The sequence below is a fragment of the Hydra viridissima genome, unplaced genomic scaffold (assembly GCF_058129835.1).
Source record: "Hydra viridissima isolate aposymbiotic clone 2 unplaced genomic scaffold, HvirCarnegie_v1 scaffold_15, whole genome shotgun sequence".
In the NCBI taxonomy this organism is placed as follows: Eukaryota; Metazoa; Cnidaria; class Hydrozoa; order Anthoathecata; family Hydridae; genus Hydra; species Hydra viridissima.
The window spans coordinates 5,905,228-5,928,596 of NW_028324314.1; the positions used below are offsets into that span (position 1 = coordinate 5,905,228).

General features: G+C 27.0%; 1 protein-coding gene across 3 annotated transcripts in view; it reads left to right on the top strand.

Moving 5' to 3' along the window:
- Nucleotides 1–23,369, top strand: part of LOC145193395 (dynein beta chain, ciliary-like) — a 43,901-nt gene that overhangs the window by 1,111 nt on the left and 19,421 nt on the right. For all 3 annotated transcript variants that reach the window (XR_016447561.1, XM_090072719.1, XM_090072720.1), the window contains exons 2-30: nucleotides 50–237; nucleotides 730–928; nucleotides 1,003–1,102; nucleotides 1,329–1,540; nucleotides 1,944–2,177; nucleotides 8,514–8,681; nucleotides 8,770–8,886; nucleotides 9,029–9,294; nucleotides 9,740–9,808; nucleotides 9,879–10,005; nucleotides 11,272–11,536; nucleotides 12,078–12,247; nucleotides 12,364–12,771; nucleotides 13,091–13,345; nucleotides 13,644–13,813; nucleotides 13,935–14,157; nucleotides 14,394–14,510; nucleotides 15,361–15,447; nucleotides 17,365–17,555; nucleotides 18,523–18,733; nucleotides 18,863–19,108; nucleotides 19,256–19,480; nucleotides 20,680–20,771; nucleotides 20,908–21,034; nucleotides 21,333–21,485; nucleotides 21,953–22,078; nucleotides 22,180–22,287; nucleotides 22,412–22,704; nucleotides 23,122–23,278. Coding sequence is in view for 2 of the 3 variants with exons in the window: in XM_090072719.1 (XP_089928845.1) it covers nucleotides 50–237; nucleotides 730–928; nucleotides 1,003–1,102; nucleotides 1,329–1,540; nucleotides 1,944–2,177; nucleotides 8,514–8,681; nucleotides 8,770–8,886; nucleotides 9,029–9,294; nucleotides 9,740–9,808; nucleotides 9,879–10,005; nucleotides 11,272–11,536; nucleotides 12,078–12,247; nucleotides 12,364–12,771; nucleotides 13,091–13,345; nucleotides 13,644–13,813; nucleotides 13,935–14,157; nucleotides 14,394–14,510; nucleotides 15,361–15,447; nucleotides 17,365–17,555; nucleotides 18,523–18,733; nucleotides 18,863–19,108; nucleotides 19,256–19,480; nucleotides 20,680–20,771; nucleotides 20,908–21,034; nucleotides 21,333–21,485; nucleotides 21,953–22,078; nucleotides 22,180–22,287; nucleotides 22,412–22,704; nucleotides 23,122–23,278 (5,304 nt within the window). In the remaining variant the exon portion in view is untranslated. The remainder of the gene's footprint in view (nucleotides 1–49; nucleotides 238–729; nucleotides 929–1,002; nucleotides 1,103–1,328; nucleotides 1,541–1,943; nucleotides 2,178–8,513; nucleotides 8,682–8,769; nucleotides 8,887–9,028; nucleotides 9,295–9,739; nucleotides 9,809–9,878; nucleotides 10,006–11,271; nucleotides 11,537–12,077; nucleotides 12,248–12,363; nucleotides 12,772–13,090; nucleotides 13,346–13,643; nucleotides 13,814–13,934; nucleotides 14,158–14,393; nucleotides 14,511–15,360; nucleotides 15,448–17,364; nucleotides 17,556–18,522; nucleotides 18,734–18,862; nucleotides 19,109–19,255; nucleotides 19,481–20,679; nucleotides 20,772–20,907; nucleotides 21,035–21,332; nucleotides 21,486–21,952; nucleotides 22,079–22,179; nucleotides 22,288–22,411; nucleotides 22,705–23,121; nucleotides 23,279–23,369) is intronic.

The following is a 23,369-nucleotide window of genomic DNA, read 5'->3' on the forward strand; positions in this document are numbered from 1 at the left end:
ATAAATTAAAGTAATTAATCATTCAAATGCTTCTTTATTTTTTTAATAGGTTTTTATTCCTTTACTATCAAATGAGAAAAATCAGACAAGTTGGCCTAATGTTGTATCACAAGATATATTGCATCATGCTGTTAATCTAAAAAATAATGTTTTCATCATCTCTGGACAATATAAAGGACGAACACTTCTGCCACTACCTATTGGATTAGAAAGTTTCAAGGAATTTTCTAATGAAAAGTAAATAAGATAATATTTTAAAATAATTTGTCTATGCATGAATATATATATATATATATATATATATATATATATATATATATATATATATATATATATATATATATATATATATATATATATATATATATACATACATATATATATACATATATATATATATATATATATATATATATATATAATATATATATATATATATTTTATATATATATATATATATATATATATATATATATATATATATATATATATATATATAAAATATATCTGTGTGTTACTCAATTCATAATATATTTAATAGTTTTATAAAATCTAACACATAAGTGTGTTTGCACATATATGTTATCAACAGAGACTGTTTGATGAAATATAAAATCATAATGTTAAATTATATAAAAAAAAAATAATTTTAGCTTAGTTTTTTTCATAGTGTGTTTTCAATTTTGTTATTTTTCAACTGCTTTTTTTTTTCGTTTTAATGTTCTTTAGAGTTGTAGAGCTATCTGAGTCAGATAGATTGCTAGTACATAGCATTGAATCAGTGGTCATTGATTGGACACATCAGATATCTAAAGTATTAAAACGAAGTTCTGCTCAAGCCTTGATAGAGGGTTTAAACCCCGGACCGATTGTTGAACTTAACTTTTGGAAATCAAGATCAATAAACTTGGAAAACATTTTTCTACAGGTTAATTTCTGTTCTTTTTTTTTGTCTATCTTTTTCCTTGGTATAGTTTAAATGATATTTATATTGAAATTTAGCTGCAAGAAACAAGAGTAAAGAAAATGGCTAAGCTTTTACAATTATCAAATAGCAGTTACTTTGCTTCTTTCAAAAAGCTATTTAAATCAGTTGTAAAGGGTAATTCTTAAGTCTTAAGTTTTGTTTATAGAGTTTTTGTTGGTATTTATTGTAAAGTTTTTAAATTTTAATAAATCTGCAATGGTCCTAAACATCTAAATGCTCCTAAATAAATACATATATTCTTTTAGCAGCATTAGACTAAGATGTTTTTAAAAATTTTTTTGTCTTTTATGCTTTTTCTATTTGAAAAAATATTATGTAAAAAAATAGTTTGTTTTCACAGCCTTAGATGAAGCATATGATATCAATATGCATTTAAAACCACTTAGACGACCTCTAGAAGAATTAGATCAACTAGAAATTCCTGAAGTGCATTATTTTTTGTGTCCCTTGATGCATGCAGTTGGACTGCTTTGGGTGAAATCAAAGCATTATTGCAAGCCAGGGCGTATTATAGTATTATTACAAGAAATTGGAAACTTGCTTATATATCTTGTTAGTTTTTTTATTCTTCACCTTTAAAGCCTTTTTTTATCATTCATATTATTTACCCTGGATTCTATAATATTATCTTAAAACCATCCACTATTAAAGTTACATGCATTATATTAAGTAAAAAAGAATATTTCATGATCAGTATTTTTATTGCATTATCAAAAATTTATACTTATTTCTAATTAACTAGCAAATTTATGATTATACAATAGTTTGTTGATTTTCTTTCAAAACTCTGAAAGCTTTGTAGAACTTTTTTTATCTTTAAAATTAGTAAACCAAATTGCTAAATTTTGAAAGAATTTTAACAAACTGCTGTAACCATTGAACATTCTTTTTTTTAACAAGTTTAATTTAGAAAAATGATTTAAATAGAATTTGATCTGGAAGTTTTATTTTTTAGGCTAGAAATTATCTGGATCCTACTGAGATTTTTAAGTGTGAACTGGAGGAATCCTCAAAGAAAGTCAAAATAGCACTGAATATGTTAGAGGAATATAAAATTCAATTTGAAAATATACGTAAAAACTTACCTTCTTACTTTAAAGATAACCAACCAGTAAAAAATTGGGAGTTTGCAAGTGAGTTAGTCTTCACCAGATATGATTTATTCATCAATCGCTTAGCACTAGTACAGGTAAATATTTTATGTATATATACCACCATCAAAAGGTTGAAATAAGCAAGGAGCAATTGGATTTTTCTTTATTTTATGTGAAATATTATTAGCATTACCATTTTTTAAAGTTCTTAACCCAAAGTGTGATACATAAGCACATAAAATACAAGTATCAAGAACAAATAAAAATTATTACCAAACAAAACTAGACTGAATATATAATTTTTATCTATGTGGATATATCCTCCACATGCCTTGATTATTGCCATGCACATTTTTAACCTATTAGTTTTTTAAATATTCAAGTTTTACTTCTTAGTATGGTTCTTTTAGATACATATCTACATATGTATGCTTAGGGTCATTAGCTTAAAAATCAAGCTCCAAACAATTCCTAATATCAATAGTTCAAATACTAGGTTTGAAATTTAACCAGATTTCTCAAAAAGAGAGTTTAGGAATTTTTTTCTAGGATTAAATCTGGTAAATAGGTTAAGACTTTTCTAGCAATTTTATTTGATTTACCTTTGATCAAAGTTTGTCTATTGACCTAGTAAATTTATCTTTAGATTTTGTGGGACCATATATGTTTGTTATCAAGTGCCTTAAGTGTTCTCATTAGTATGCAAGATGCTAACAGGTCATAAACGTTTTCTCCCCAGATGAGTCAATAATCCAGATGGATTATTTTTGTAGTTATTAAGTAGGGCTCATTACTAGACACTGCCATTGAGTTTGTGGAATCTAAATCAATTGCTATTAGATGTGTAGTGGGTCAAATAGCTACCATCTAGTTCAGAAATAACACTGAAATTTTCCTGCTTTTCTGTTCTTTAATGGAATCTTTTAGTGCAAGTGAATTTTCAATCAAAACCATAGTTTTCAATCAAAACCATAGTCTTTTCATTCATCTGCAAATATTACTTTAATAAATACTTACATAATTAGTTGAAATTTCTTTACTCACATCCTGCAACTCAGATTCTTAGAGTACATTCAATCAATCAATATATATTTTGTGTTAAGGATGTTACAAAAAACACAGGTCATTGCAAATAGTAGTTCACTAATAAAATGCAATGACCTAAATAATATAAAGAAAAGACAAGAGAAAAACATAATAGATAAACTAGTCACATAGTAAAAGTATAACTTTACAAAAATTTATATTATAAAGGTAAAGAATAAAGTTAAGCGTAACTTTCTAGGTAAAAATGATGGAGTGACTTTAAGAACAGATTCTTGGATTTAAGCATTAAATCTGTTTTTAGGGTGTACGGAAGGGTGTTCCAAGAAAGGATACACTGATATGTAATGGAATTTTTTCCATGTTTAGTTGTCTGTTTTTGTGGGATGGTTAAGTTGTTAAAAGTGACTGATCTTAGGTTATGCCCACATGTTGTCCTACTATTAAAGTAGTTATGAAATATCAAAGGAAGGAGACCGTGTTGTTGATCCCAGACAAATGAACAATTTAGAAACTGGATTAAATCATAGAAACAAAGAACTTTGGATACAGGATGTCATTAGGGAAGTCTCTTGAACAGAAACTATTCATATTGCTCTATTTTGAAGCGAAACAATTTTAGAAAGACAGACGGTTTTAGATTGTCCCCAAACTTGGCATGCATATTGTAAATGTGAACCAAAAATTGCGTGATATACAGATAGTAATGTTTCAAAATTAACGTAGTGTCGAATTTTTGCTAACATGCCATTGGAATGGTTTAGTTTGAGAGCAAGGTTATTTATATTTGTTTTATATGAAAGTTTCTCATCTATCATAACACCAAGATAAGTTATGTAACTAGACAAAGGCAGCTTTTGGCCACTTATTCTAAAGTTCAAGTATTTTGGAAGTATCTTGTTAGTTTTTTTAGAAAAGTTAGTATACTGCGTCTTAAATATTACTATTTCTGTTTTTTTAGTATTCAATGAGATTTCATTTGCTCGGAGCCATTGAACAAGACTGGCCATATCCTCATTAATATATTTACTTAGTTTTTTGAGGGAGTTTGTTGTTAATTGAAGATTTGTATCATCAGCAAAATGATACGTATTTGAATGTTTGATAGAAAAATTAAGATCATTGATGTAAATAATAAAGAGAAGAGGACCTAATATGGATCCCTGAGGAATATCAATGCAAACGCTTTTAATGTCTGAAAAGGTGCCATTTAAAGTAACAAACTGTTGACGATTGGAAAGGTATGATTTAAACCATTGCAATGGTATGCTGTATAAACCATAATAGTTAAGCTTTGATAGGAGAATGTCATGGTCTACATTGTCAAAAGCTTTTTGTAAATCAATGAAAACCCCACAGGCAAAGTTTCCATTATCAAGAGCAACTCTTATACTTTCTGTAATTTCAATAAGAGCGTGAGCTGTAGAATGCTTTTTACGAAAACCAAACTGGTGTTTATATAAACATTGATTTTGGTTTAGGAAGTCGTATAATTTATTATGCATAACTTTTTCAAAAATTTTTCTTAAATTAGATAGAAGAGAGATCAGACGATAGTTGGTGCAGTCAACTGTAGATCCTTTTTTGTGGACTGGAATAACTTGGGCCAGCTTGAAGACATTAGGAAATATTCCTTTGCAAAATGAAATACTTAGGATGATACTTAGTGGTTTGCATAGATTTTTTGACGCCAGTTTAAGAAGTTTTGTTGGAAGGCTGTTCGGTCCAACACTCTTACATTTTATGATAGTGGAATTTATATAGTCGAGGGTTTCCTCTTCAGTTATTGGTTGCACATAAAAAGTGTTGCTATTAGGATTGGTCAGATACTTTTGAAAGTTGAATTTAGAATTTGGAATTCGATTGGATAATTTTGAAGCAATCGTAGTAAAGAAATTGTTAAAATGATTAGAAATTAGAGCTTTAGGATTATTTTGTATTTGTTGTTGATCAGTATGCTTGTTGAGGAGTAACTTTTATTTGGCTTTACATTTATCAATTCTTTTATACCCTTTCAGGTGTTTTTTATATTATTGATATTGTGTCTAAAAAAGTTTGTGTAATATTCCTTTTTGCTAAACTTTATAAGATTGCTTATACTATTATAATATTGTTTAAAATTTATAAAAAGTAAATTTTTCTTTCTACAGTCTTTTGATTTTAATATTTTTTATAAAGTTTGTTTTTAATTGTTATTGACTTGAGAATGCCTTTTGTTATCCAAGGTTTATTATTGCTAGTTACTTGATCTTTTGTCAATTTTTTGTAAGGGGGATCTTTGTTCAAAATATAATCAGAAATTTCGATTAGCTTTTTAATGGAGTAATTGACGTCATTTTCTTCTTTTATAAAGTCATCCTATTCAACATTTGAAATATCTTGGATAAATTCAGCTTTTTTAAAGTTTTTAAAGCACCTCCTAAAAATAGGTTTAGGTGAAGTTTGCATTTTGGAATGTGGCATTATTATAAACTGAGCAAGATGATCAGATATTGAAGCGGTAAGGTTTCCTGAGATTATATCAGAAGAATAAAAATTTAAAAAAATGTTATCAATTACTGTTTCAGAATGAGTGGTTATGCGTTTAGGCTGTATGATAAAATGAAAAAGAGAATTTGAAACCATTGATTCTAAAAAATATGAAACTTCATTGGATGTATTGTATTTGAGCAAGTCAAAATTCAAATCTCCATTAACATAAACTTCTTTTTGTCTAAGCTAATTTTCTCAAGAAGAGAATTTAGGTAATGGTCAACAAATTCAGATGGACACATTGTTGGATGACGATATAAACAACCAACTATTAAGTTGCTTTTTTTTAGCATTTATTACTTCAATGAATATCGATTCGAGTTGTTTACTTTTAACCAGGATCAAGTCAGTTATAACTTTAAAGTTTAAACTAGACTTAATATACATCAAAGCACCACCCTTTTTAGCTTTAGTTGGCTTGTGAATGGTTACATATCTGTCTAAATCAACATTAGTTATAGACACATCTTTATCATGCAAATTAGATTCAGTTATTCCAATAACATCTGGCATATTATTAAAAGATGCTAATAGTATTTTAAAATTGTCAATATGATATGGTAGTGAAGATATATTTATATGGAGATAACTTACAGAATTTTGGGATAACTCATTGTACCTAGGAACATCTACATATTTGCAGTTGATTGAAGTATAAGATGAGTCATTGAGATCCCCAAAAAGGTTTTTCAAATTTGGATTATCAGATAGTTTTTAACGAGGTTAAATTTCAGTGACTTTCCTGCAAGAGTGGTAGATAACTCTTAATCAAAAATATTAGAGAAAAGAAGAAATGTTTTTGTACAGATTAGGCAGTACCAAGTATTTAAAGTTTTGATTTTTTCATATGTCAGTTTGTCAACTTGATTACATTTTATGTGTATCCACTTGTCACATAAATCACATTGGATAGCTGATTGATTTTTAGCTACTGCTTCAAAGCATATACCACAAGCTTGTTTCACTACCATCATTAAAAAGTTACAGAAAAAAGATGGTTAAAAAAAGAAAAAAAAGAAAGAAAATCTAAGTGAAAGTTGAGTTGCATAAAAAAGAAAATCAAGAAAAAAAGTGTATGTATAATATGTATATATAAGTATATTATCTAAGAAGGAAGTCATTATCTAAGTTTATATAAGAAGATATAATTTTAACTAGTATATGATCTTTAAATAATAAACTTTTCATACTTCTTGTTTTGGCTTATCTGATTTTTAATATGAAAATGGTATTGATATTTACTTTTCCTTCTTCTTCTAATTTTATAAACTTACTGTCAACTTTACCTTTTGATTTTCAATAGAAATATTTTTTCTGGTATCTTTGAAATTTTCACGGAAGCTTTTTTAACCAAAAATTCTTTTTGAAATTATTTACTTTCTTAACCTTATTTTCTTTATTTATTTTTTCCTTTTTCTTTTTATACGATCTTTTCTTTTATAATCTTTTTTGTCCAAAAAATCTTCTACTTTTCAATTAAAACTTAATCAGTTTCTATTTAGCTTTTTTATTTTTCTTCACCATTAAAAAAACACGCCCACCATTTGCAAAAACATTGCAGAGATATGCATGGTTAATTTTTTCTATTGGAGCACTTGTATTCAAAGCATCTTTTTTATATCCTTTTGTAGTTTTTCAAAAGTTACAATGTGAGCAATTTTTCTTCGCTCTGCCTTAATCTTTCTCTTTGTTTCTGTTTTTTCAATTTTACTCATTTGGTAGCCTGACATTGATTTAATTTTGTCTCCTTAAAACTGAGGCAGATAAGATCAAGTTGGTACCTTAATATTCCTAAAACAAATGCACACATTGTGCACCTCAGCAGAACAATCTCCACCTCAGCAGAACAATCTCCTTACATGATGTATCATTATCAGTGCATAGAATTATGATGCACCTACATGTTGTTATATTTAACATGTCTAGCTTATTTTCCCATCGTTTGAATATATGTTTAGTTTGAATATATAGTTTTGTTTATGTGATAAGAAATATCTCTGAACTTATTCCAGGCAGCTGAAGTTTTATCTGAAAGGATTTGTAAAAAAAATTTTAGAAAACAGGAACATCTAGTTTTTAAAATTTTTAAATTCCTCAATTCTTAATTTTATTTCGTTTTGTTTAACTTTCACTATAAAACAGTCAAAGTAGTTTAAGAAATATTAAACAGAGAAAGCAACATACATGTGTATGAATTAATGTAGAATTTCAAAAAAAAATGTGTGTACTATAAGATGTACTTGCTGAACTTTACAACTATTCTGTAAAGTAAAGTAAATATTTTTTTTAAAGGTTTTTTGTGTTTTTCAAACTGATTTTTACAGTCTTTGTTAAGCAGCTTCTGGATTCAGAGTTAGTAAAAATGTACTATTTCTGGTCATGGTTAGTTTTTACTTTTTATATTTTATTTAAACAATTTTCTGTCAAAACAAATGCAAATTTGTTAGCTTATCTTATCAGCTTGACAGCTACCTTTGCTCGCTGAGTCCACAGCCTTGATATGAATAATATTCATATCAAAAAGTGTGCAAATATAATACTGCTTAACAGAAGCTGATTATAAAATTAAAAAAAAAGCATCTAAAGTATGACATTACTTATCATAATAAAAACTAAATTTTGACTATTTTTTCATTTTGCTAATTATTTTCTGGTATTTTTTGTTAACTAAAGCAGGACTTGTGTGTAGAAACTATATTTTTGATAAAAAAAATTATTTGGGTTTAAATTGAAATAATACTGTCTTAAAATCCCATTAATTTTTTTTATTTTGGCAGTGAACTTATCTCTAGTATAAATAATTTCACATAAAACTCTTAAATTAAATTTTTGTCATTTAGTTTATGTTACTTTAGAATACATTCCAGACTGCAATTGAGTTCAATAAATTAGAAAAAGTAGAAATTGGAGGCATTAAAGGTCGCATTTTAAGTCACCATGTTATGCAAATATTCACTGAATTTCAAGATAGTTTCCGTGTGTTTGGAAGTAGCTTGTATGACAGCCTTAACCCTAATGATATGGCAAGATTTTTCTTTTAGCATTTAACTAGTTTTTTTCATTTCTACTTTTATTTGGTTTTAGAATTTAACAGTTTCTTGTTTCTTCTAGGGTTTTCACAATGATTATTGTAAATTTCAATTGCTAATTGAGGACTTAGATATCCGTCTTGCCACTATCATCAATCATTCATTTAACAATTGTTCATGTTTGGAAGCCTCTTTCAAAGTTAGATTCTTTTAAAATATTACTTCTTTTAGAAATTTAATTAAGCTGAATTCTTATGTTAAAATCAACAACCAATTTTATTTAAGATAATATTTGCATCTCTAAGTCTGTTAAACTTGCATGCTATTTATTTATAATTTAGTTAATTGATATTTTTGGTTCCCTTCTTGATCGCCCCCTTATTGCTAAAAACTTTGAAACAAAATATCAAGTTCTCTTGCAAATGGTAGAAGATGAGTTGGATCAGGCAAAAATTGTTTTTGATAATCAAGTTATGGCAACATCCAAAAAAAAACAACTTTCTGGCAAAAATATGCCATCTGTAGCAGGCATTTTACAGTGGTCACACCAATTGCGTCTAAGATATCACAATCCTGTTCATTATCTAAAAATGTCTGTCAATCAAAAGTAAATGCTTTTTTGTTGTTGTTAGTGTTTCATGTTACACAAACATGCAAAAAAAAATTTTTTTTTTTTAAAAAAAAAAAGGTTGAAAAAACTGGGAAAAATATTTATCAGGTGCCACTTTATTGTAAAGTTTTTTATTGCAGATAAACTATTTATAAGCATTTAATTTATCAAATAGAAATTAAAATAAAGAAGTTGTTTATAAAGTTGCTTGAACTGTTTTCAAGATTAGCTTTTTCAGGATATTATAAAGATATGTAATATTAAAAGTTGCTTCAAATGATAAAACAAAAAAAATAGTCTCAAAGCAGTTATCTAATAAAAAAAATTACCAGACATTTTAATTATGGCAAAAGATAAGCTTGCATTATTTGAGACTAGAAACTATTATTTAGATGAGATTTTGTAGTAACAGTTTTAGAATATTATATTATTGAATTTTCAGGTTTTTGCAAACTAGTATTGGCAATTTTATCTTTGAAAAATATGAAGAGATGAACAATTTGTTAAAGAGGTACTTTATTCTTACAAAGAACATCAAAGTCATTGTGAAAAAAAAATTTTTAAAAGATTTTTTTATTTAGTTATGAAGACAGTATCTATTCTAAATGGACATCAGGAGTTAGTATAATTGCTGATCAAAACTTGAGTAAACCTCTTATAATCAGAAGCCCAGAGAAAAATCTTATTTCTGTTAACTTTGATCCACAGGTATGTTTTAGTTAAACTTGCCTTCTGATAACTTTTATTGCAAAAGACATTAGCAACATATACACAGAAAATGAAGACTTAGATTTTTGCCGATTTATCAAACTGTTGAGTTTCTATCAGTCACAAATGGCTTTTAAATGGTTCTTCTTGTATCTTTAAGTAGCATATCTTTAGGTCAAGCTTGATTTAATAGTTGAATCCAAGATCAGCATACATATACTTGTGGTATTGATTGTCCTTTGATTGGTAAAGAAAATTTCCTGAAAAAGAAAACAAATTATTTTAATATTATGCTTTTGAAATAGCAAATCCATTTACTCTACATGAGGTGAATGTTAGAAAATGATTTAAAAAATTTTTTAAGAATATTAAGCTCTTAATCTTGATAGCTTTTTCTATCCTTTCTCATTTTTTATCTTTATTACTTCGTTAGTTTTGTTTGATTTTTTTTGTGAAAAATTCTCATGGAAAAACTCTCATAGCTTCTACATGTAAAGTTTAAAATGTTTTGTCTCCTTATTCCTTGTTTTTACTCTGGTATTTAACAGTTATTATTATTACAATCAATTGTTATAACTTTATCCAGCAGAAATTGTTTTAATAAATATAACAAAGTAATATTGTACAGTTGGATTGAAGTATTCCAGTCTGCAAATAATTTTGGTGGTCAAATATAAATTCAATTAGACCTTTCAGCAAAATCCATGAATGATTTTATCTACTTAAGTTGTACCAAAAGTTTGAGAGCAACTACTAAATTAGTGTCCTCTAACTTTGCTGTAATAGTTGCACCAAACCTTTGAGTAGAAAATGCTATTATTTATTATCTCTAATCATAAGAAAAGTATATTTAATCATTTGAGTATAAGGAAAAGAGTATGTAGTTTGCTTCAGATGGCTAGGTTTTTTACCCAAGGGTCTTGTCACCATATTCACTGATTTTGAAAGCCATCAGTAAGGTTTTTGACTAACATCTTTTAAAAACCTAATCCCACTCCTAAGACTTATGAAAAAATTGAATGATTTTTAACTGCAGAGTCAATTAGCTGTAATATCTGCTTTCAAAGAGAAAAAGTGTCAAATAGTAAAACTGACAACATGGCTTTCTTAAAAACATAGGCTATATAACATCATTTAATTTTCAATAAGTTTTCCCTTTTTAATTAAATATGTTTTCTATAGAACTTATGGTATATTCCACATTTAAATAACTTGTAATAAAGATTTTTAGTTAAATTTTTTTTAAGAATTCCTTTTTTATTTTAGCTTGTTGCTGTACTTAGAGAAGTAAAGTATCTTGAAATGACTGAAAATAACTCACTTGATAGCATTCCTGAAAGTGCATTAGCTGTTTATAAGCGCAATAATGAGTTTAGTAAGTATTGTACAAACCTTGACTTGATTGCAGCTTGGTACAATAAAATTTGTGTAACAGTCTTGGAAGTTGAATATCCACTAATAAAAGATCAACTAGATGTTATCAACATACAACTAAAGCAAGCTGAAGATCAGCTTAACTGGAACAGTGAAGGTTTGTACAAACTAGAAACTTAAATCTGAACATTGCATTTATGATAAAACTTTTTTCTTGTTATTAACTGAAATTAGTAAAACTAAATTTGATTATGTTAAAAATCAACATTCATAAAATATAAGCTAAGTTTGTTTTATGGTTATTCATAAAATTTTGTTAGTCTTCGTAAAATATACTTCTGTTGTAGAAAAATGCTTTGAAAATAACAACAAATATGATATTTAAACATAGAAATTAAATATTGTAAAAATAACACATGAAACTAGCACCTTGGTGTTTTTTAACATTATGACCCTTTCTTTAGTACAATCATAATTTAAAAAAAAATATTATAGTAACTGTTTTAACTCTGCTGAATTTTTAATGTGTATTAATTCATTTCTTTTGAATAAGATTTCATAAATGGTTCTGCACCTACAGTTGATTAAAAGCATAATAAGTAGAAAGGAAGAAGCAGTTTTTGTTTTACTATAAAAATTTATTTTATGTTTTGAAGCAATCATTTTGTTAAAAAATAACAATTTAATTCTGGATAAAGGCATTTGGGATTACATCGATCAATCTCGTGAGATGGTCCATTTGTTAGAGGTGAATGTTCAGTCAGCTAAATCAAATGTTAGTACAATAAAAATGCTGATGAATAAATGGAGTATTATGCCACTTTACGATAGAAAAGATGGGAAGAAAGATGGGCTTCTAAATATTGAGGTATAATGTGTTGTTAAAGTTAAGTAAGTATCTGATTTTTATGTTCTCTTTGTCAAGTTTTGATTTGGGAATAAAAAAAAACCTTTTATTTGCTTAACTAAAGCTTTTCTTTTTAGGAGAGACTTTTTGTTTTAAAAAAACGTTATGACTTCATCAGAGAAATAGGAGATCAAATATTCAAATTAGTTTTAGAGAATATTAAAGCATTCTCAGCTAATGTGGACTCTGAAATTTGGAAATCTTATATTGAGTACTTAGATGACATGGTAGTTGAAGGGTTTTTAAAAACTATCAATTGTTCATTGCAATTTCTTCTTACTAACACTGATGTGAAACAGCTTCAGTTTCCTTTGTTTGAGTCAAGGCTAGAACTACAAGTACCTGACATGGTATTTATACCTGCTTTAGACTTTAATTGCAGTGGTGGTTTTTTTAACATTATGGAAGAGATTTTATTTGACATTTATCATCAAGCAAGTCTCATAAATCGTCTTGCATCACATTATGATCAAACAGATTATCAGGTATATTTTGCTTAGATTTTTAACTCATTTATTGGTAAAAATTTTCATATTTGTCTATTGTAAGTTTATTTTTAAGTCTTCATTTATCTTTTTTCTTCACTCATACCATTTAACATTAAATTGTTATTGTGAAATAAAATGGTATCAATTCAATATCATCTCTACTCTAAAGTAAAATGAATTTCCATCCTTTTCAGTATTGTAGAGTATCTTTATATAACTTTTTGATTTAATGTCTGTATTTAGTTTAGTATTTTGTTTTTACTTTTTTTAAATTTAATTCAAATTTAATCTTTGAGTTTCTTTCATTTTTATGAAGAATGATATTGAAGAGGTTGAGGAACTTTCTGAGATTAAACAAGAGATTCTTGACCGTGTTTCAAATGTTATGAATAAAGCATGTGATTATCGCAACTCTTTTCATTGTTTTGAGTACTTATGGATTGATGAACGCAATGAGTTTATGAACCAGTTCTTAAGATATGGTCGAGTATTATCACTAGAAGAAATGGAGCGACGTGGAGAAGAAGATATTCCAGAATGTTCTCCTACATTACAGCAGTTTAAAGAACAAGTAGGTCAAATAAAATGTATTTAGTATAAATTTTTTTATTAAATTTTTTTATACTTATTTGTTGTTGTATATTCCTATGGTTAATTTTACTTTTTTAAATATTATAAATTCCTGAAGTTATTTTTACTGGTTGTGGAATTTTTTTAAAAATACTCTACTTTGCAGAATTATAACATTTTTTAAAATAAATAAATTGGTATCTGCTTTAGAAAAGTTATCACTTTTTTTTTTCTATATGTTTTCTCTTACTAAATTTCTTTCAAAACATTTATAACTTAATGTTAATTTTTCTGTGCAGATAGGTATTTATGAGAAATTATATGCTGAAATTGAGGAAATTGATGGAGTAACCATTTTTGATGGTTGGTTTCGTGTTGATGCAAAGCCATTTAAACAGGCCTTGTTGAATATTGTGAAAAGATGGAGTTTTATGTTTAAACAATATCTCATTGACCATGTTAAAAATAGGTTTGTATTCAAGTGACTTTTGATTCATTTAATAGAATTGAAAAGTTTTTTAAAGGGAAAAAAAAAATTATTGAAGAAGTAGTTACAATCAATTTCTTGAATTAAACTTGATTGTCATTAGCCTGAACAATTTATCAGCATTCATCAAAACAACTGATCAAGGGTTGCTAAAACCTGTTCAAGAAAATGATTTAAATGGTCTGGTTGAATGCATGGGTCATCTAATGGCAGTGAAAGATCGAACACAAACAACTGATGCAATGTTTGAACCACTGAAGCAAACAATTGAGTTACTTAAATCGTACAACCAAGAACTGAGTGAAGATATTCACTCTCTTTTACAGGTTTTGATTTGTCCTGATTTATTGCTTGAAAATTTTTTAATGCTTGCTAGATTGATAATTATTAAATATAGTTTTATTCTGCATGATCTTTCTATACAGAAGACTTATTATGTAAAATATATTAAGGCTTCAGTAATAATATTTTTATAAAAATCAGAAATAGTTTTATCAATATAAATTTTTAAAATATTTGTGAAATTATTTTTAAATAAAAAGAGCTTTATTTAAATTTACAGGAGCTTCCTGAGAAATGGAACAACACCAAAAAGATTTGTGTTACAGTTAAACAATATGTGGCTCCTCTTCAAGCCAATGAAGTAGCTATTATAAGAAGAAATTGTATAAGTTTTGATGTAGGTGCTATTCTATAGAAGATTACTTTATTCAGATTATTCTGTCCCTTTTACTGTTTTAGATTAGATATTTAATCTTATCTATTCATTTTTTATTCATTCATTTGCACTTTAATTTTATTCCTTTAGGCAATCCTTCTAGTCCCTTAGGCAATCATGCAGACCCTAGCTTTCTGCTTTCTGTTTTCTGACATTATTCTAAACTAACTTGTCTAAAAATGTAGATTCCCAAAAATCTAATAATCTGCTATGCTACTTATTACATTGTTATACTCTAAGAGTTCTGTCTAATTGTTCCTGATTTTAAAATTTAATCAAATTTCTATTCATCTTCCTGTCATGTACTACTATTCTTATTTAACTCTAACAGCAGATGTTTTCTTAGACATCCTTTTATAGTTTGCTCTAAAATTTTCACTTTTACACAATTTTTTGCAGCTGCCATCAAATATTAGTGTACATCAAATGCCCCTTCTGAAAAGAAAAAAATACATATGTTTTTTAACTTGTAATAAAATGTAAAAAGTATGTGTTTTAACTTGTATTATATCATAATCATTGTATGTTCTTTTAATATTTTGAGAAATATTCTTATAATATTAAATATTTAATGAATACTTAGATAATGTTAAACTTTTCCTGTGAATTCCAATCATTGTCAATAAAGCTGCAATCAATTTTGGAGATTTCTGTTATTCAGTAAATACATTATTTGCCTATTTTAACCAAGCCTATTTAAGAGGGGAACCTTGAGATATGTGTTTTAATGTGTATTAAATATTGATTTTATATATTTTTGTATGCTATTATACAGTAATACAATTCTTTATATATTATGTGTTTTTTTTAGGTTCGGCAACATGAGTTTCGTGAAGAATTTCGCAAGAATGCACCTTTAAGTTTTGAATCAGAGAATGTTTACAAGCGCATTGACATGGTATAAGTTAATGAGTTAAAAATTTAATGTTATTATAATCTACAGATGCTAATTTATTTATTTTAGTTTTAAATACAAGTTTATCTTATGACCCATCTTATTCATAAGGTACTCTTTTTATTAAAAAAAGCAAGAAAATTCTTGTATTCAACAAATTTTTGTTTTTTTTATCAAGACAATTCAATATTAGCAAATAGGTCTTAATACATTTTTGTAATATTTCTGTAATTTTACTAAAATTTCATCTGTAAATATTAAATCAGAATAAGTTAAATTTTTGCATTAACATATTTAACATTTTAAGTTTCAAATCGTTCTAACTTAATTTACTTAAAGGTATCCAGAAGTAATTGTAATTTTGCTTACATTTTGCTAAAAAAAACTTTTTTTTCTCAAAGTATTACATGAGATGTAGAGCATTGTGCTCAAAATAAGTAATTCAAGTTTTATTTTATAACTTGCATGGAAATGTAGTTAGCTTTTAATTTTCTATAAACTGGGAAAATCAGTCAAGGAAATCCATGGTAAATTGACTTAAGTATACCAAGACATCACTCCTTTGTACATGACTGCTTGAAGATGAATTAGTTGATCTAAATATGGCATCAAGAACCTCAAAGGCTAAGACTGTCATGGAGCACCAATTACAACTACAATACCAACTGTATAGCATAGATAATGATTGCCATATTTTTTTACATTAACTTGAAGCCCAAACATCTTTTACCTATGGTACTCAAAAGAATCATTTACAATTATCTTTATCTTTGAAAACTCATCATATTTTGCCCCCATCAGCTTATGACAGCTCAAAAAGCAAACCACATAGCATTTTTTTAACAGAATTTGGCCAAATTCAACAAAGATAAAAGGCAGTGTGATGTTTCACAGGCAATCATTACTGGATATACTTGAAGCCAGTTCACTGGATATATTTGAGACCAAAGCAATCAATTTCATCACAGGTGGGTGTTTGAGAATCCATGAAAGCTCTCATCTTTTGAGACCAATTTAGCTTAATTGCATGATTATCATCATGTTTAAACCAACAGTCCCCTTCTGATCCACTGTCACAGGGAAAAAACATTGGTGTTTAAATATACATCAAAGACAACCTTATTTCTGTTGTTAGTGCCATTGAGAAGCAAGAACCAACATCAGGCACCAAAAATATGAAAATCTTGCATGACAATGTAAAACCTCTTGTCACAAATGTTATCCAAGGGTACCTGACCAACAATGGCATTACAATTAGCAACCATCCGCAGTATTTGCCAGACTTGATATCTTGTGATTTTTGGATTTTCAGCAAAATTAAGCCATATGATTAACAACCTGATTGACTATAAAGATGCCCAAAGTCTAAAAAATAGATTACAGAGATTACAGTTGCTACAATATCCAAAGAAGAGTGGCTAAATATATTCAAGAATATGGAGAGAATGCAATTATGCATTGATAATAAGGGCGAGTACTTTGAACTTTAAGTTAAATAAAAGTTATTAATATCTTACACTTTTATTCTTTTACTTCTGAAAGTAAAATTAGAAATGATTTAATTACATCAATTTTTTAACATAAAATCTAAATTCATATTTTTTAGGTTTTTAAAAGTAGTGTTATTTAAATTTCATGTTATTAATATTTTCCAAATATATTTAGGTAAATATATTAGTAAAATATAAAGAAATAGTAAATTGGAATGCTTATTGTAACCACTGATTTACATCTATAGATTTAATTATTTCTTTTACTATAAAAATTGTTTATGTAATGTTAATATCTATTGATATGATTTAATCATAACAATGATTTCTTCTGAATTTTCTACTTTTAATATAAATTTTTCTGATTACTATAGAGTTTACTTATGATCACCAGCCTATTTATTTTTATTTTGTTTGTTTATTTTGCTAGTGGCATATTCGAATATTAGACTTAGAATCTGAAATGCAAGCTATTCACCAATCTGCAAGTTTATTTGAAGTAAATGTTCCAGATTTCAAACAGTTGAAAGCATGCCGTAAAGAAGTTGTAATGCTTAAATCTTTGTGGGATATGATTGGATTAGTTATAAGCAATATTAATCATTGGAAAAAAACACTTTGGTAATCAAATATTATAATACATTTAATATTGCATGAGTATTATTTTAACTTAAAGTCTCATCTAATTAGATATTCTATAAAAAGACAAAAAGAGGAAGTAAAATTAGTTTGTGCTCAAATTAAATCTTCATAGTGCTGAGTTGCTTGTTTTACCATCTAATCAATTATTATAATACATTTAATATTGCATGAGTATTATTTTAACTTAAAGTCTCATCTAATTAGATATTCTATAAAAAGGCAAAAAGAGGAAGTAAAATTAGTTTGTGCTCAAATTAAATCTTCATAGTGCTGAGTTGCTTGTTTTACCATAAAACCGTTTTTGGAAAATTCAGAAATGTTCTGTCATTTTATGGAACCCAAGTACTTTACTATTGCAACAACAATTGTTAACATAAATTTTAAATTCAAAATCTCTATACTCTTTGTTCTTTTTATAAAATTATTTGAATAGATTATAAAAAGATTTAGAGAAACTAGTTAATTATTTAGATAAATTGTTTAGTATAGTTATACAGTTCACTAGAATGTAACAGTTTTAGTGATGGGGAAAACCAGTAGTTGTTTTTAAATTGACTGCTTCATTTCTATTTACTGGGCTAAAAATCTTATGGTTACAAGAGTAATAGTTGTCAGTGTTTTTCATCACTCTATTAACATTTTCCTCAGTAATGTTGCTGTAGGTGTAATCATAATAATTTTTTATACCCTCACTCATTTTACGCTCATTTCTTGCTACATTGCAAATGCTTTTTTGAGTAGTTTTTTAAGTTCTTAATTTTAACAGAGTTTGTTTATCAATGTGTGCTTATGAGTTTTATAGGCTGCTAATCAAAATATTTGTTCTCTTCTAAATCATTTTGCTTTTTTTTACATTTAACTATTTTTGTTGATGAATTAAAGTCATACATAGAAGAGATATTTAAGGTAATTCTACCTTAAATTGATGAATCAATTTAATTTTCAGGACCAAAATTGATGTTGAGTCAATGGAGATTGACTGCAAAGGTTTTGTAAAAGAAATTCGTACTCTGGATAAAGAAATGAAGGCATGGGATGCATTTACTGGATTAGATGTAACAGTTAAAAATATGATTACATCATTGAGATCTTTGAGTGAACTTCAAAATCCAGCACTTAGGGAACGTCATTGGCAACAACTAATGAAAGCAACCAAGGTTAATAACTATTTTAATGATTGTAGTGTTTATTTTTACAATTTTTTAAAATGCTCTTTTTATGATCAGTTTTAATAAACATAACCACTTTAATATAGTATTATCTGTTAATATCTAATAATGATTTAGGTCAAGTTTTTGATGAATGAAAATACATCCTTAGCTGATTTGCTTGCCTTGAATTTGCATAAATTTGAAGATGAGGTGCGGAATATTGTTGATAAAGCTACAAAAGAACTAGGCATGGAAAAAGTTATTGCAGAACTCAATAACATATGGTCAGTTATGTTGCTGGAGTATGAAGAACATCATAGAACAAAAATAAAGTTGTTAAAGACAAGTGAAGAGCTTATAGAAGTTTTAGAAGATAATCAAGTAACTTATAAAAATATTTTTTAATTTTTAAAAAAATTTGTTAAGAATGTAGTAAATGTATTATCATAATTTTAAAAGTTTAAACTATTTTCTTAAAGTACATAGCCTTATATTTATAATTGATGTTTATGCTAAGACTTAATTTAGGTGCAATTACAAAATTTGATGACTTCCAAGTATATTGGACATTTCTTAGTGGAAGTATCATCTTGGCAGAAAAAGCTTTCTACAGTTGATGCTGTGCTTTCTATGTGGATGGAAGTGCAACGTACTTGGTCACATTTAGAAAGTATTTTTGTTGGTTCAGATGATATCAGGGCCCAGCTTCCTGAAGATTCTGCAAGATTTGATGGAATAGATGAAGATTTTAAGGTTCACTTCCTTAATTTTTAACAGTTTACAAAGTACAAAGATTAAGAAACTAATTTGATAATTCCTGTGTTTTACATATTATCAGGTTAGCTATTAATAGAATTACTAAGGCGTTTTTAAATTAAGTGATGTTTAAAATTTACTATTCTTGAATGATAAATTATATTATAAACTATATTCTTGAGGTAAAAGGCAATGTAAATTCCCAAGTTTGTTTGTATCAACAGTGAACTAAATATAGCATAATGGCTACTGTGGTTTATAATGAAGATATAGATGATTATTGAAGATATCTTCATTTTAAACTGTAGTAGCCCGTAAACAAAGAAGCTGAAGTAAGTGAGCCTTTTACTTTATTAAGGATTTTTTATATTCCTTTTTTTTCTCTGATTCTCTTATCACATGACATGAATGTCATTCTTACAATGTTTTCCACCCTTTGATGAAGCAATTATTAACAGTAGCATTAGTTCTTGCTTCATTGTGTCAGTTAGCACTTGTTAAGTTAGTTCAAGGTTTCAAGTTTTTAAATTTACGCAATTTAGTTCTTAACCTATAATGCAAAAAGTTTAAAAATCTACTTCATTTGGTTGTAAAAATATTTGACTCACTGCCACTTTGTTTATTTAAAAATAGCAGGTTAACAAAAGGGTTGTTGTTGCTGAACCAGGTTACTTTTATCCTCAAAATATAACTTGATTAATGTAGATTCTGAATCTAACTGAAGTTACTATTTACATCTACTAATTAAGTTGCATTTGTTTTCTACATAAATACATTTATTTGATAAATACTTCTATGTTTGTAAGCTACTACTTATTTAGCTTATTAACTTATTTAACTTAGTATTTAACTCAAATAATGGTTTTTTTTTGAAAGATATAATTAATGTTTTATATAAACAGTATATTATACTGCTTATATAACACATTAAATATATCTTTCCAGAAAAAATCATTACTTGAGGAAAAAAATAATTCAAAACTATATCTATAAACAATTTTTGCCTTCATTTTTTAATTCAAAAATCATATTTAGCATATGTAAATAATTATTAGTGTTGTTCTCTTACATGGTTTGATTTTTTTCCTTATTACTGTTTGTTTAGATACTTATCTTTGCTATGCATGTAAAAAAATTTAAACTCATTTTTTGAATTATTTTGCAAGTCTGAATATTGTATTATTATTTTGTCTTAGGAAATGTGCATTAATGCCTCTGAGACACCAAATGTTGTGTTGTGTTGTACTAAACCAAATCTATATGAGAAGTTAGAAAGTGTTCAAGCCAGGTTTGTTTCACCTAATGATCATATAACCTTTATCCTTGTCTTTTTTCATATTGTGTAGTATTATAAACCAGCATACATTCTTATTTGTTAATGTGTAAGATAAGAGCAAGATTTTTCATACTCATGATATTTATAGACTAAGCTTGTGTGAAAAGGCATTAGCAGAGTATTTAGAAACAAAGCGTCTTGCATTTCCACGTTTCTACTTTGTTTCCCCTGCTGACTTGCTTGATATTCTATCAAAAGGAAATCAACCTTTAGAGGTGTGCTATGTTTTTAGGAGTTTGTTATTATTTATTGTTGTTTCACTTACAATTTTTTAAGCAATTTTTCTTTCAGTTTTATTTTAGTGTTTAGTGTGTTATACATAGTACAATTATTCTTCTGCATTACATATACGTGAATGAGATGTAGTTCTATAAAATTTATAATGTGCAATTTATGTATAATACATGTGTCAGTCTATTGAGTATAAAAGAATTTACAAATAGATTTACATACATTTAAAGAGATTTACATTACAAAAAAACTTACATACATTTTTTTATCCCATGTATTTAGGTTTGTCGACATTTGGCAAAGTTATTTGATAATATGTCTACATTAGAGTTCACAAAGAATGGTGATGGCATTCAAACAAAGCAAGCTATTGGGATGTATAGTAAAGAAAATGAATATGTTAAGTTCAATCAGCCATTTATGTGTACAGGACAGGTTAAGATTGCATAGTTGTTATCTTTTTTGTTTTTACTTTCTTGTAATGGCATAGTATTCTACTATCTTCTGATCATATCCTCTAAGACTACAGTATATCTTCAGATAATTTTGTGAAATTAGCATGCAAAAGATGTTTGAAATTAAAAAAAAACAACAGCAAAGGTTTTGTAAATAAATTGATTTTCACTAAGTTTTTATTTCATCTTTTTTGCCATTGCTATTATATAATTTAGCTTAAATATAGTTTCATAAGTTTTTTCAATAAATATTTACATTCATATTCCTAAACCATAAACTACTTTCAAATTAGAACTCTTTCTTTTTTTTTCATGTATATGACCTAATTGTTTAATAGTTCTAATAGAAAATTTATTATTCTTATAATTATGAATTATTAGTTAAAGATCAAACAATTTCAAACATTTATGTAATTATTATAAAATTATATATTATTATACCTTAAGGTTGAAACTTGGTTAACTAGATTGCTTGTTTGCATGCAAGAAACAATTAGACACGAGCTTTCAGAGGCAGTTATAGGATATGAAGAGAAACCTAGAGATCATTGGCTATTTGATTATCCTGCACAAGTTTGAGTTTTTTTTTTATAGAGTTCTTCTTAATTTTATTTAATCCAAATAAAATTATCTTGAATTTATTTCAGGAGACATACAAAAAAGTTTTTTTTCAGGTTGCTTTGTGTGGAACACAGATTTGGTGGACTACTGAAGTTGGAATATCATTTAATCGTTTAGAAGAAGGTTATGAAAATGCTATGAAAGATTATTATAAAAAGCAGGTTTGTTGCTTACGTTAAGTGTAAAAATTAAACTTAAATCCTTATTTTTTTACATATTTTTTATTCATTTTTATTGATATAATATACTTTTGATCTCATTAAATTTTTATAATTTTTTTTTTAGATTGTACAACTCACTACATTAATTACTATGTTAGTTGGTGATTTATCTCCAGGTGACAGACAAAAAATTATGACCATTTGCACAATTGATGTCCATGCTCGAGATGTGATTGCAAAATTGATTCAACAAAAAGTTGATAACTCACAGGCATTTTTATGGTTGAGTCAGTTAAGACATCGCTGGGATGATAACCTCAATCATTGCTTTGTTAATATCTGTGATGCACAGTTTACATACTTTTATGAATACCTTGGAAATACACCTCGTCTTGTTATTACACCATTAACTGACAGGTTAAATAAAATTTTTGTAGCAATCTAATTATCTTACTTCAGTTTAATTGAAATTTGATTAAAATTTCTGTAAAGGTTGTTCCACTTATGATAATTTAATAAATCCAATTAACACAAAATTTACAATATTTTGTGTTAATTGGATTTATTAAATTATCATAAGTGGAACAACTTTTACAGAAATTTTTTTGACAGAATTTTAGTACATCTTATCTGTGATAAAGTTTTGAAAATAGCTATTAAAATGTATATCTTCCTTAATTCAGTTTTCACTTTTATTAAACTATTTACTTGCGTATTTATCCCTATTTTACTTTTCTCTTCTATTTTTCAAAAATACTTTCTTTTAATTTTAACTAAGTATATTTTCCTTTCTTATGCATACTGGTATGAAAACAGTTAGACATTACTTTATAGGTGCTACATTACATTGACACAATCACTTCATCTAAATATGAGTGGAGCTCCAGCAGGCCCAGCTGGAACTGGGAAAACAGAAACAACAAAAGATTTAGGGCGTGCATTGGGAATTATAGTATATGTTTTCAACTGTTCAGAACAAATGGACTACAAGGTAAAAATATGATATGAAAATAGTTTTGAAGTTAAATAAAGAGCCACTTACAAACAAAAACTTAGTTTCATATTTTTGATTAAAACTATTT